Below are 14038 nucleotides of genomic sequence, written 5' to 3'. Positions count from 1 at the left end.
CATGCACGGCCAGCAGCAGGAACCGGGGCAGCCTCTGGGAAGAGAGCACCATCCTGACACACAAACATATGAGGGTGCCCTAAATGAGCGCCAGTTACCCCATCTTCTGACCCGAAACCAAGCAAAACACATCTTACCAGATGCTAGAACTGCAGCCAGGAGAGGACACTGAAGCGCAAGGATGGCAGTGGGTCACAACCATTATCTTGAAGGTCACGACGGGTGCTTTTTGATGGCCGCTCCTCCTGGGCTTTGCACGTGTGATAGCTTGGTTGGTCTCTAGGACAGGAAGGGTGGAGTCTGCACTGCAGCAGCAAGTTCTGCTGCCCAGGAGACACGCTGCTGCTGTGGGAGATGAAAAAGGATGATCATAGGTCAGGGTGCTCTGGTGCTGCTGCCAGCAACTCAGGGCAAACAATTGGGGTGCAGGAGCATAACTAGAACCTTGTGGGTCCCATTGCAAAATATATAAAGGGTCTGATTCTCTCTCTCTCTCTCTCTGACACTTTCTTTTTCTTTCCATCACTGTCTCTCTATTTCTCTCTCCTTCACACCCCCACTCTCTCCATAGCGTTTCGCTGTCTCGCTCCGCTCTTTCCTTCATACTCACCAATCGGGATTCTAGCTGTCAGTATTACGGCATTGGCATCCTGACTCATTTCAAGTTCAGCGGCCGCTCTTCTAAAGGCATTAGGGATGCTAGTGACGCTATACTGAATGCTGGCATCCAGGGACCAGGGGCTAATAGATACCAGACACACAGGGCATACATGCACACATACCATACACACATACCATATATACACATACCATACACGCACATACCATACATATATATACAAACAGGACATACATGCACACATACCATATATACAGACACACATCACAAACACACACATATACCATACAGACACACATCATATACACGCACATACCATACATATATACAAACAGAACATACATGCACACTACAGTAATCACACGCATGCCATACATACACACAGGACATGCCATACAGACACGCACACACACACGCACATACCATTCACACACAGGACATTAAAGCACACATACCTTAGACACAAAGGACATACACGGACACACACATGGCATACTGGTACAGATACCATACATGCACACACACAGCATATTTACACACACACACACACACACACATACAGCATACACACATGGCATACAACCACAGATACCATACAACATGCACACATACAGCATATTTAGAAACATACACACGCTATAGACACACAGAGCATACACAAAAAGTATACATACATACACACATACAGCATACTTACAAACACCAATACTCAAGCAAATAACCCCCACAAGCAATGGAGGGCACCCAGTTTCCATATACCCAGTCCTCCCCCTTCCCACTGCAGCTACCAAGACATAGTACTCAATGGGCCACCAGCTTACATTAATGGTGCCCACACTTTTCTTCCCCTGTCCATGCCCCTGCAACTGGCACCCACAACAAGGGACACAAACCTGTAAAATCAGCATGTCACCTATTCATAGCTCCGTGTATCAGGCAGCCCCATGTCCTGAGACAGAGAGAGGAGCTTCTTCCTGACAGCCGAGGAGCTCAGCTGTGCGCTGCAGCGCCACCTACAGGCGGCTCAACAGTATATACCCAGCTTCCTCCCAGCAGCAGAGCACTGAGCAGAGCTCGGCTTTGAGAGTGCCCCGTGACCCTGTTGCTCCCCAGTGACACCGGCTCCCCCCCGCGATGGCTGGGGCTGCCTTACCATAGCTACGCCCCTGGATGCCATATATAATAAAGGTCACATTTATGTACATAACTTTTAAACAAAACTTCAAGCTTCTGCCATTTGTTCCTATTTCTTCCCTAGTTACACCCTAAATAGAATAGCATAGACCATGCACCTGACACTCCCTAACACCACCTCCTCCCAGTGTATTATATATTATTTATTTACAGTTTCTTATATAGCGCAGCTATATTCCTGGTTAGTGTTAATTTCCCATATTTATACAATAAATATATACTTAAAGAAAAAGTATAACCAAACATTGCTTTAACTAGGAATACAAATACTGTGTGCTTGTACACATTTTTTTTGTGCTGGGGGGAACAAGAACCATATACTGTATCCCTTGCAATTCAGCAATGTTGGCTCACTAGTTCTAGTGACCTAACACCAGTACTATTTTTCTGGAAAAATAGGTCCAGGAACTCCAAGTCTGGGGGTGGATCAATTAAATAAAAAATAACATATATAATAAAGAGAGGGAGGGAGAGATAGATGTATATATTGTATTTAAAAACAAAGGCACCCACAGGTGACTTTAAAATAAAACTTATCTTATGGAAAGTACATTTTCCATTCCTGCTGGTTCCTGCTGAAAAATAGCACTAACACCATTACTACTGTAGCAATATATGACTGTAATATAGAATGTTTGCGCTGAAATGTATTCAAAGTTTCCGTAGATGGAGAGGTGGAGTGTGAAAATCTTGACTGTCTGTATCACATAAGCGTAGCTTTAAGAGGTGGGGGAATTCATTTAATTCTGCCACCTATTTACTCAGTAGCGCACGCAGGGGGGGTTTCCGAGTACCCAGAAACCCTCCCCAGAAGTCTAAGAGTCCTAGTCTGAAAGCTGAGGGTCCCCTCTTTCCATGGGTACAAGAATTTTAAAAATCGGCCCTTGGGAACCGGAGATATCTGACTTCAAAGCAGTGGTCCCCATCCAAGCCTGTTAATTGCTGTTCCCAGTCAGATATTTCAGGTTCTGTCTGACGTAGAGTTTTTCTGAGGGTATATTCTAAAAGCTGAGATTCTCCCCCTTTGATGGACACTAGTAGCTTGTCTCTATTGTTCCCAGAACCAGAGATATCAGCCTGCCAGCAGCTGGTTACTGCTCCAGCTCCACACACCTGGTATGTAGTTTTATATACTTGTTGGCAGATTCCTCTGCCTACTGAACTCTGATTCCCTAGTCCCCAATACCATTTGGTAGGTGGGATTCTCTAGTTTTTAATTCCATTAAAATCTAATAAATCTATTTCCGGGAACTGGAGATATCTGCAGTCAAGCAAGCTGTCCTCCCACCAGAAAATTATGAATAATAAGCCCACTCCACTATACACCCCTCCTCTGCATATTAAACATCCTCTACCACCCTGGAAGTTATGTATCAGGGCCCCTTTATTCAGCCCAATGCCCTCATCTCCCACCATCTGTGCAGTAAAGGGGTAATTAGTGGAAATTACTGATCCAGGCCCTACATGCTGAGCTGTTGATATAATACTCCCTACCTCCTGTGGGACATCAAAGCTTCCCCTACCGCTGGAGGATCGGTAGGTGCCCCAATACATTGGGCATCACTGCTGTTGATGCCCCTGTATGTATATATATGTATGTATATATATATATATATATATATATATATATATATGTTTTTATTATTATTAATTATATACATTTGGTCTATCTATAATACTTTAACTGACCTGGCATATACTGGGTCACCTAAGTGTCCATTTCCGTGCTTTGCTCCGCCCCTCTGGAAACCCCCTTCTGAAAATCCTGCGTTTGCCACTGTTACTCCCCCCCCCCCCCTTCCCCATTTGGCAAAGTTAAGGCCAGAAGTAGGGTGTTTGGCGCCCCTCTGCAAACTATAATGCTTTCTGTTACAATTACCGTGCAGGGTCAAGGTGGTGGTTGAACTAGTTCCACCTCAAGATTACAGGTGCTGGAATGGAGTTCCACCCTGTTCCCCCACTTTAATGCCTGCACTAATGTGATTCAGAGTTGTCAGTGAGTGGCTCCATTGTGCATGCATGAGTGAATTCTAGCATGGACACTCAATGAATGCAGTCTGACGAAGGAAGAGGAGCAGGAAGCTCCTTACAGAATCACAACTCCATTTCCCGTGTAAGTTAAAAGTCATTAGGGGTATAGTATACATGTGGTGCGATTGCCTTGCTATTCATACCGTATTCGATTGAGATTGAATTGCACGACAAGCAAAATGCATTAGACTTTAACTATATAGTAGTACAGATCTGTACTATAAAGTGTTGCCAGCACTGTCTATTTTTCCATTCGATTTTGAAGCCACGGAGTCAGTTACATAGTTACATAGTAGATAAAGCTGAATAAAGACTTGCGTCCATCAAGGTTTTTATAGCTTATCCCTTGTTATATGTAGTGTATTCAGATGTTTTTTTTTTGTTTTTTTTTAAAGACAGGTTATGATTCTCATTTGTACCCCTGGATATTTTTAACCAATAAATGTTTGTCCAACCTTATTTTATTGTATCAGCCGACACCACCTCACCTGGAAGAGAGTTCCACAGTTTGACTGCCCTAACTGTAAAGAATTTTTTCTTTCCATGTCTACTACTTTCCTATTGCTAACTTAACTGATTGGCTCTCCAGCACAGTGCTAGAATGTTCCAGTCCAAGCATGAAATAAAGGACCACATTCGCCTTGTTGCAGAACTTCTTTTAGAGCTGGATGGATACCAACAGGCCAAATAGTCGGTTACTGTATATAATGATGACATATTTTGTTGTCATTGTTTATTAGTTAACAATGAATGGACTATAGGACTATGCTATGCTGCATCTCTGTGTTTATTATTCTTACAGTACTGTATATACTGATATCTCTTCTGCTTTATATTTATCTCTAAGGACCCTATATACAATCCTATATGGTTTTTAAACAACTCCTCATGCAAGGATTCATTGTGACTCGCTGGCTAGACAGATATCCAGAGGGACAGAAGCAACTCCTGCAGTGGGTTTTAGAGGTAAATGCAATTTATATGTGGCTGATATCATTCGATTACTGTATAATTGTATTACTTAGGTAAAATATAAAACACGTAAAACTGGGATATACTGTACCAGGTTGGAGGCGGGATGCTCTAGCATCCACCCCCCCCTCTCCGCCAACTACCGGATTCTTACTAATTACATATGCACTAACATATGCGATTAATAATGCAAAGGACATCTCATGTGATAAGAGCTGTCCTTTTCAATGCAGCGCCGTCCCAGGACTTCCATGTCTGAGACCTAGGAGTCCCTCTGCGCATGCAGTGACTGCCCAGCCGCAGGGCGTAGAGAAGCCCATAGGCTTCTACAGGGTATTTTTCTACAGGTATTCCCACCGCCCCACCAAAGAAGGTTTAGAGCATATGAAAATGCTGTAAAAACACTGATAACAGGGTTTTTACCGCATTTTTTATTTAGAGCGTCCGGCCCTTTATGAGATGCAGACATGAAAATTAAACCTGGATGCTGGTGTGGGGCTGGTGCTTCTAATTCAGGCATGTCCAAACTATGGCCCTCCAGCTGTTGTGAAACTACAAGTCCCATCATGCATTGCTTCTAGGGAATGCTAAAACTATGGCAAGGCATGCTGGGATGTATAGTTTCACAACAGCTGGAGGGCCATAGTTTGGACATGGCTGTTCTAATTGAAAGAGCACAACTGAAATAAGAGGAGCGGGTGTATCTCAGAGCAGACAGGGATTAGTGTGGGTAATATAGGGTGGAGAAGAGCAAGCTCTAATTAAGAGGATGAGTTTTCAGAGTATATTTACAGATTACAATAGAATCGTCCAATAAGACCTGGTAGGAAGTGGGTAGTGACACTAGGTCTTGTAGGTGGGAGAGAGAGATGGTTGCCAGAGACCCAGCCAGGCACAAATCAGATACTGTGGGGGATATTCAATGTCAGGGTCACGGCAGTCGAGCTTGCTCGACCGCCATGACCCAGTCCCGTTCTCGGTCAGCTTGACCGAGAACACGCAGGCGGGATTCAATGTCCCGCCTGCCGGGGAGCGAAAAGGGGGCATGGCCGTGAGTTGCGGCCAGGAAGAGGCGAGCTGCAGCCGGCAGCTCGTCACTTCCCGGCTGTTCTCGGCAGAACGAGCCCGACAGCTAGAGATGTCGGGCTCGTTCTGCCGAGATACCCTGCTCGGGGAGATACCCTGCTCGGGGAAGACAGCATTGAATAGGGCCCGGCGGGCATCTCCCCGATGGGAGGTGCTCGCCGGAGATTGAATATCCCCCTGTATATCTAAGAGGGAACAAGGGACAGTATTTTGAAATGGTGCTTGTGATGTATGAAGAGGGTGGGCTTTCTGCAATAGGGAAGGGTGAGCAATTAAAATTTGCTCACCCTTTGCTACTGTAGAAAATCCACCCTTTTCTGTACAACACTGTGGGCCAGAGGTACTAAGCTTCAAGGAGAGAGATAAAGTACCATCCAATCAGCTCCTGACTGCCATGTTATAGACTGTGTTTGAAAAATTACAGTACGGAGTGGATAGGCTGGTACTTTATCTCCATCTACACTATCTCTCTCTCCAAGGCTTAGCACATAGGCCCATTGAAGAGAGAAAGTGGACAGATTTAAGAAGGAAATTTATCAAAGCATGGAGAGAGATAAAGTACCAAACAATCAAAATCTTCAAAACAAAACTAAAGAATAAAATTACATATTTTATTTTCTTGAAATGAAAACATAGTTATGAAATGTGTCTGCACTCTGATAGTCCCTGACAGGGAATGAACAGACTGTGGCTGATGGGTTTGTGGTTAATCAGCATGCTCTGCAGGTACAGCAGGTGGGACACTTCGTTTATCTTGCTCTGTGAGTCTGTGTAGGGAACTACAAAGCTGTGAGGAAGATGTGGTGGCCAGAGATTCACATCTGTCTTTCTGCGTCATTAAAGATAAGGCCCCCATACACTATGCGACTTGGGCCCGATTTCACCCGATTCCAGCGGATTCGGCCAAGAAATCATGTGAAATCGTCCAAATAGCATGTGTATGACATCCGATCTCATGCGTTGTCCCATGCACATCAGACCGGAGTTGGAGGTCAGATGTTGCCCCTCCAGCAGCGGGGAATCGGATTGCTTGCGATACATAACATGCAAAAGGACCGCATACTTTCCTGCCGCCCAAGAAGGTCCTGGGCAGCTCAAGGAGGATCGGATGCAAATTTTCTTCTCGGGGAAGTCGCATAATGTATGGGGGCCTATAGTGCGAAGAGGGGAAAGATTGGTATAGCAAGTACATACAGAGGAAAAGGAGTTAATCCTATTAGGGAAAACTAATTTGTGGCAATAATTCCCCTGTATAAGATATATTGAGATGATAACAGCTGTACACACGTTAGACAGTACAACTCTAATACATTTTTACAAACACACCCGAGATTGCAAACTCGGACAAATATGATTCTTAGTAAATATACTTCTTATTGTGTTATTATGGCAAATGTTCCTTATCACTCTTGTTTTCCAGGGCAAACTGAAATATCATGAACACGTCACCAATGGTTTTGAGAACATGCCAGCCGCATTCATGGGGATGCTTAAAGGAGAGAACATTGGGAAAGCAATAGTAAAAGTTTAGCTTTTTGTACCATCATTGCTGTTTTACTCTATATTAATAAAAAAATGGCATGGTTTGCACTGAAATTTTTTTTATAAAACAATTGTTTTTTTTTTTTTATGTTGAAATTTATATTCTGCCAGTGATATTTAAGCTTTCATACTTTTCATGATGTGTTGCAACTTGGTGGTGATATTATATTCAAGTAATCGATAATTTGGAGAAAAAAACAGAATGGGCAAGTTTATTCATACTAATGTATGCATTCATGGTGATACATAAAGAAGACGGAGGTTAAAAGCACTTCTATTAAAACATAGTAAAATGTATATTGCTCACAGATGTTGTAATGGTATTGGGTAAGTGTCAGTTTAAGTCACTTAATAGAACATTGCCCACCATAGGGCCTGTATGAGCATTGTTTACCCATATCTGTAATTGTCAGGCATGCGGCACTATTGTTTTACAAGTACTGTAAGTTCCTCAACTGAATGATGGTAGTGGAAATAAGAGCCATAGAGATCTGGTAGGGCCCAGTGCTTTGGGTATTGGCCTTGGGGTCTCAATTAGTGGGACCATGAGAGTAAACAAAGCTGATCATTCTTTGATCATTGTAGATTGTCTTTTGGTATGATAGCTCTCCTGCCCCAAATGAGGCTGCTGAAGTAACATGCTCTTCTATTCCGCCCTCTGCAACAAAGTACTGTTTTTACAATGTAGTTCATTTGGTACCAGCAGTAGTAAGTATGCATCCTTTGTTCTAGTTATTATGGCCCTTATTCTGATCTGTGCGGCCAGATCAGAATATGCGGCCAGGACCGTGCAGGCGAATCCCCGCCTTCCATACGGATCGCCACCTCCGTCCGTACGCGGATATGTGGCGGTCCGCATGAAAGTGGACGGGGATACGCCTCCTTCATCTTGGGAGCAGCCCCTGCATTCGATGGTCGCCGAACATCGAATGCAGGGCCGCACGCTCCACCAGCGCCCGCCACCCTAGACCACACGGACACTTGTCCGTATGAAATCATGTATGGGGGCGGGCAGCTGACATCCGGCGATGTCAGATGCCCGCCCCCTACACATGCATCACGGCTTCATTACCATGCATACGCCCTGCGTTTGCATGGGAACGCCCATGAAACGCGGGGCGTATGCATAGGGTAATGAGGCTAAGTAGCCCTTCACGCCCCTCTCCGCCCCCTGTGCGGCATCTAAAGAATACGTGCGGCGAAACCGCTTGCACATGCGCAGAGTGACCTCTGCACATGCGCAGTCGAAAACCATCGGCGGTACGACCGCATGCGGAAAAATCCGCACCGATCAGAATAAGGGCCTATGTGTGGGCAGCCAATGTGATTCTCTTCCCTAAGCCTCTTTTTCAAAAATATCTCATGCATAAGCATGTAAAAATCATATTAATTTAACCCTATAATGACACTGGGCATTGACCAATCTTTTGATTACTAAAACATAATAGAGAAAATGGAGGTTTTTACTTTTGAATGTTATCATTGTCTTTAAAACATGAAACTAAGAGACAAATGTGAATGTATAGAAATATGTGAATAAAGTACAGTATGCACATGTAAAGAACAAGACTCTTCAGTTATTGCATTATTTATTGTATACTTTAATCATTAAAAGTTGTACTCACTTTTTGTTGTATATGGTTCATAAAAGGTATATACAGTCGACACACCTAAGGTTGACACACATTGCATTGACATGGCTGGGTCGACACCTGAAATAGGTCGACATGGATGGAAGGTCGATACAAGCATTAGGTTCACAATGGCTAGCTCGACATGGGTTTTTCACTTTTTGTTTGTGCTGACATGTGCCAACAGACAGTACAGATGGGTCTTGTCCCATCTTGGCAGGGGATGGCGCTGGCGTCGCCAGCCGCCATCCCCCGCCAGCGCCATGGCGATGGTGAGAAGGGGACGCGCGCACACGAGAGGCGCGCGCGTCCCCTTCCGACGGCGCTTCCATCCGTTCCCCCGGGTCCCCGCCGGCTTGCCGGCGGTAACCCGGGGTCCCCGCCGCCTGGCCGCACCCCCCCCTAACCCCCCCTAACCCTGTCCGTCTCCCTGAGGCGGAGACGGACAGGGTTTCCGTCGTGCTGGCGACGGAGACTGAGACGCGCGTGCGCTTGAGACGCACACGCGCCTCAGTGTATTCGCTGGCGTGGCTGCTGGCGGGTCGCCAGCGCGGACGTTCTGGCGACCCGCCAGCAAGGATGGGACAAGACCCATCTGTAGTTCATGCCCTATCATTCACTAGGGCATGGAGGTAGAATAGAATAGTGTGTCAAGCGTAGCATGGTGAGCCATGCGAGGGGACGTGGTACACCGATACAGTGTCCATATTGACCATGTCGACATTCATGATGAAAAAAGAAAGTTAATCCATGTCGACCTTAGGCAGGTTGACCTATTTCAGGTGTCGACCTACTCTATGTCAACTTTCAGTGGTCAACCCAATGCATGTCGACCTTGGGTTGGTCGACCCATTACCCTCATAATGTTTTGGAGGAACTGCAAGGAAATTATTGTCTCACATAATGCAATTCCTAATATGGAGTGAGATTATCCTTCACTTTAATCAGAACTGTATGATCACTGGAGAGATGGTCTTAATATGCTGCAGTGTGTATTATAAATAACGTTTTTCTTCACCATTATCCACAGAACTTACTATTATATATTAAATTATTATTTACATTTTATTATATCTAGGGGGGAATTTAACCCATCTCCCCTCTCCAGTAAATATATTCCCCCGAACCTGACCCCTGTTGGTTCTGGATTCCTCCGGCCCCCCTTGGATTTTATAATGGACATATTGGGGGAAATTTACTAAAGGAAATGTGTAAAAAATAGGTGTAAAAATAGGTGTATTTGTATCCAGAAATACACTTATTTTTGACATTTTCTATCCCGAAAATATGGCAATTCGTATTGATAGCACATCAATACGAATTGCCATATTTTTGGGATAGAAAATGTCAAAAATAAGTCTATTTCTGGATACAAATACACCTATTTTTACACCTATTTTTTACACATTTCCTTTAGTAAATTTCCCCCTATACTCTCCACCTCCCCGCAAATAGTGCTTTTGGAACTAAGGGTGCGATTCAGAGCTGAATTATGAACGCTGAGAGTAACCCTGCGAATGCAGACATGCCCATACTTCCTTGGGGTGGGCGGCTGACATCACATAATGTCAGCGCCGCCACCAATTGGGCAGATCAATGAATGAAAAAATCATTCAGTGGTGTTTCCATCTTGCGGCTGCATGCGAGCAGATGTGTAAGCGTATGCTAGTGCAGGGATTCGCTTGGCGGGGGGTGGGGGCATTCGGTGGGGCGAGCATTTACCTGCTTGCTAAGCAACAAATAAATGCTGCCTAACGAACAGGCCTGAATCGTCCGCCCCCCCCCCCCCCCCCCCCCACACACACACACACACACTGTAATACCTGGCTCCGTACTTATTAACCCCTTCCAGGGGCGGATTCAGGAAAAAATTACAGGGGGGGATGCATCATGATAGGAGAGGTTTTAAGAGGGGGAGGGGGGTGTTAGTGGTGCCAGTGTACATGCTAAGAGAGCGGCGAGAGAGGGTGGGAATGGGATTAAAAAAAGGCCCTGGCGTTTAAAGTACACAGACCCACCTTGGCGTCAAAAGTTAAGGAAAGGGGGTATGGCCACTCCAAAGGGGGCGTGTCCTTGAGTGTAGTGTACCACACCATATACCACTTCTACACATTATGCAACAAAATACTAGACCCCATTATACTTGCCCTTACACATGATGCCACACGGATTGAGCAAAAATTAACATAATGCCACAGTGATTGAGACAAAATTCACAATATGCTTCATAAACAGGGACATTAAAAATGTACACTATAATATACATTATGTATTATGCCAAACACCAAAATGCCTATTAAAAATGATGCTACATAAGTGCTTCTTTCCTACATATTCATTATCAGGGGTTCCATGCTCGTTGCCATGAGGAATTACATGGTCATTGCCAAGGGTAAATACATGCTCATGGTAACTGGGGGACAGCAGCCGCCGGGCAGAAGTAACAGCCATTGACAGCCGGCAGCTGGGCAGAAAGCGGGGAACTGCCCGGCTGCATTCAGAGCACTGCAGGTCCCGTCCATTTGAAATAATACCCCTTTTCACTCCAGAAAAGGCAGGGACTTACCCAAGAATATGGTCCAGGATCATGCAGTGAGATTCCCGGTTTTGCCTCTTTTACACCAACCTAGTCCCTGCATATTTTCTGGTGTAAAGGGGAGAGAACCCCCCCCCCCCCTCTACCCGCATTTAACCAGTTATATCGTTTAACCAGCTATATCTTTGGAACTAACTGACCCATTACATGAGACCAGTATCATATTGAAGACATTTTGAGTGGGCTTCAAATGATTTTGGTCCAGTGAAACTATGCTATTTGGTTCCAGAGAAATCTGCCCTCAAAGAACATGAACAGCCATGAAATTACATTCCAGAAATAATCAGTTCACCTGCAATATCTCTGGAACCAATTGACCTATATGGACCAGCCTGGTATCAGATTGAAGGCCCAGCGATTTGAGTTTGAATGAAATCAACCACGAGCTTCTTTGATGCCAGAGGGTGTGTGTGTGTGATTTACTGGCAGCTGTTGGAACCGGGTGGGGGTCGGAATTAGCGGGTCCCATGTTATTCTATGGGGAAACGTCCCTGGTTTGCCCGGTTCCCGGGGGACTAGCGACGTGAGGCTGGTTGGAAAGCCCTGGTCCTCAGCTACAAAGCTATGTCAGAAATGATAGGGTGCCCACCCCCTTGAATCTGTCACTGACCCTGGTTTTTTTTTAGGAAGCGATCCCTAAAACACCAAAACCACTGAGTCTCCCGGGGCTGGGCAGCGTTGCTGAGCACTACCTCAGCCGCTGCCCAGCCCTGCCCCTGGCTGTGTGACATTAGCAAGGTACGCTGCACAGAGGGGAGAAGGAGGCAAAACCGGGCAGCAGGTGAAGCTGAGCTCTGCGCTCAGCTCTGCGCTCAGTGCAGCGCTCAGTGCAGCGCTCAGCGGCCCTGTCCTGCACTAGGCAGCGCAGAATTTTCTGGGTTTGCCAGTCTGGGCACTGGAGCATAGCCTGGAAAATTCTCAGGAGTACCACTGAAGGTGTTAATTCATACTTTAATTTTTCAAAAGAAATGTGACTATTTTTTATGTCAACTCCATGTGCCTTCATTTATTAACTAACTGACAGGAAATGTATTGCCACAAATGCTCTATATGATGTGCATGTAAGATGTAACAAGGGCCGCATAGGCCCGAGTGTAATTAAGAGCCTGTGAATTTGCAGAAGTTAAATAAAGTTGTAAACATCAAGATGAGGCCGGAGGCAAATATTGAGTGGCAGTTAGATCTGCCCTATCGGGTAGCTGGGGGGCGTCAGCTTAGAGAGGGGTACTTATAGGAAAGCAAGCAGGAAGGACTTCCTCTTTGAGTCTGGATTTCTGCTGGGACAATCCTGTGTGACCAAGTGCAAGGACAAACGAAGCTAGGTACTTTCTACTTATTCGGGTCCAGCGGGTAGTTACTATACCTCAAAGATGTCAGGGCGTCCTAAGCGCAGCGCTCCCCCCCCCCCCCGTTGGCTGGCGGACGCCGCCCGTCCCCTGATCACTGTAGCAGGGCGTGGGGGTGGTAAAACTCCAGCCGCGGCCCAGTATATGGCGGCCACAGAGCGCCAGCGCGACTCTGTGCGCCCTCTCTCCCCGGCGCTGCAGCGCGGAATTGTTCCCTTGTCAGCAGTCAGTCCCAGCAGCAGCGGCGCATCAGTCGCGGGGATCACGCGGTCCCCGGCGGCTGTGCGATACCATCACCAGGCCGCGTATAGCGCGGCTGGTGATGTCAGCAGCACACCAACACGCGGGGGTATGCCAGGCACCTCGGCCGAGGCGATGGCGGCCCCCGCAGCTCAGGACAGGTCGCCAGGTAACGGGGTGGGGGTGCACATAGCACAGGTACACCGCGAAGAGGAGCCAAGGGGGATGAGTACACCTCCTCCAGCTCCTGGTGCCCCAGTTTATGCGCTGCCTTATGGGGGCAGCGGGGGGGCATCAACCCCGCCCACAACTAGCGCCAGCCCCATGCAAGTGATTACAGGAGGCCCAGCGAGGCTTCCTGCAATACTCAGGGGGCCACCCTTAGTCACTCTGCAGGCCTCCCTGGCACACACTGTAGAGCCGCTACTGCCAGGCAGTTTCGCCCCGCAGACGGGAACTTTTACTGGGGGGCAGCCAGCGTTAACCCGCGGCGGCGGGGAAGGCACGGGGCCTACCACAGCTCAGTTCTACCAGGGGCAGCAAGCAGCATGGCACCAGGGCCCTGGGCAAACCCAGGCACCACAGGGGCTGTTCCCTCCCTCGGCCCCCTTGCAGCAAGGGCACCAAGGGTTAGGCCAGACATCATTCTACCCGGGGTTGCAGCAATTTCAGCAGCCCCCGGCCAATCCACACCAGCAGGGGGTCTGGCCTTTTCCCACGGCGGTAGCGACCGGCCACCCGGGGTACCCACCAGCACAGCAACCCATGGCACACCAGCCTA

General features: G+C 46.8%; 1 protein-coding gene across 1 annotated transcript in view; it reads left to right on the top strand.

The window, feature by feature from the left end:
- LOC146075191 (prostaglandin reductase 1-like) overlaps positions 1–9013 on the top strand; it is a 40699-nt gene extending 31686 nt beyond the window's left edge. The window contains exons 9-10 of the mRNA XM_083184172.1: positions 4692–4810; positions 7323–9013. Of these exons, the coding sequence (XP_083040298.1) occupies positions 4692–4810; positions 7323–7433 (230 nt within the window). The 3' untranslated portion in view covers positions 7434–9013. The remainder of the gene's footprint in view (positions 1–4691; positions 4811–7322) is intronic.
- The last annotated feature ends 5025 nt before the right edge of the window (positions 9014–14038 follow it).

Source organism: Crinia signifera, chromosome 1 (assembly GCF_055691185.1).
Source record: "Crinia signifera chromosome 1, ASM5569118v1, whole genome shotgun sequence".
Lineage (NCBI taxonomy): Eukaryota > Metazoa > Chordata > Amphibia > Anura > Myobatrachidae > Crinia > Crinia signifera.
The sequence above is the reverse complement of the archived record's forward strand: the minus strand, read 5'-3'. Positions and strand labels throughout refer to the sequence as shown.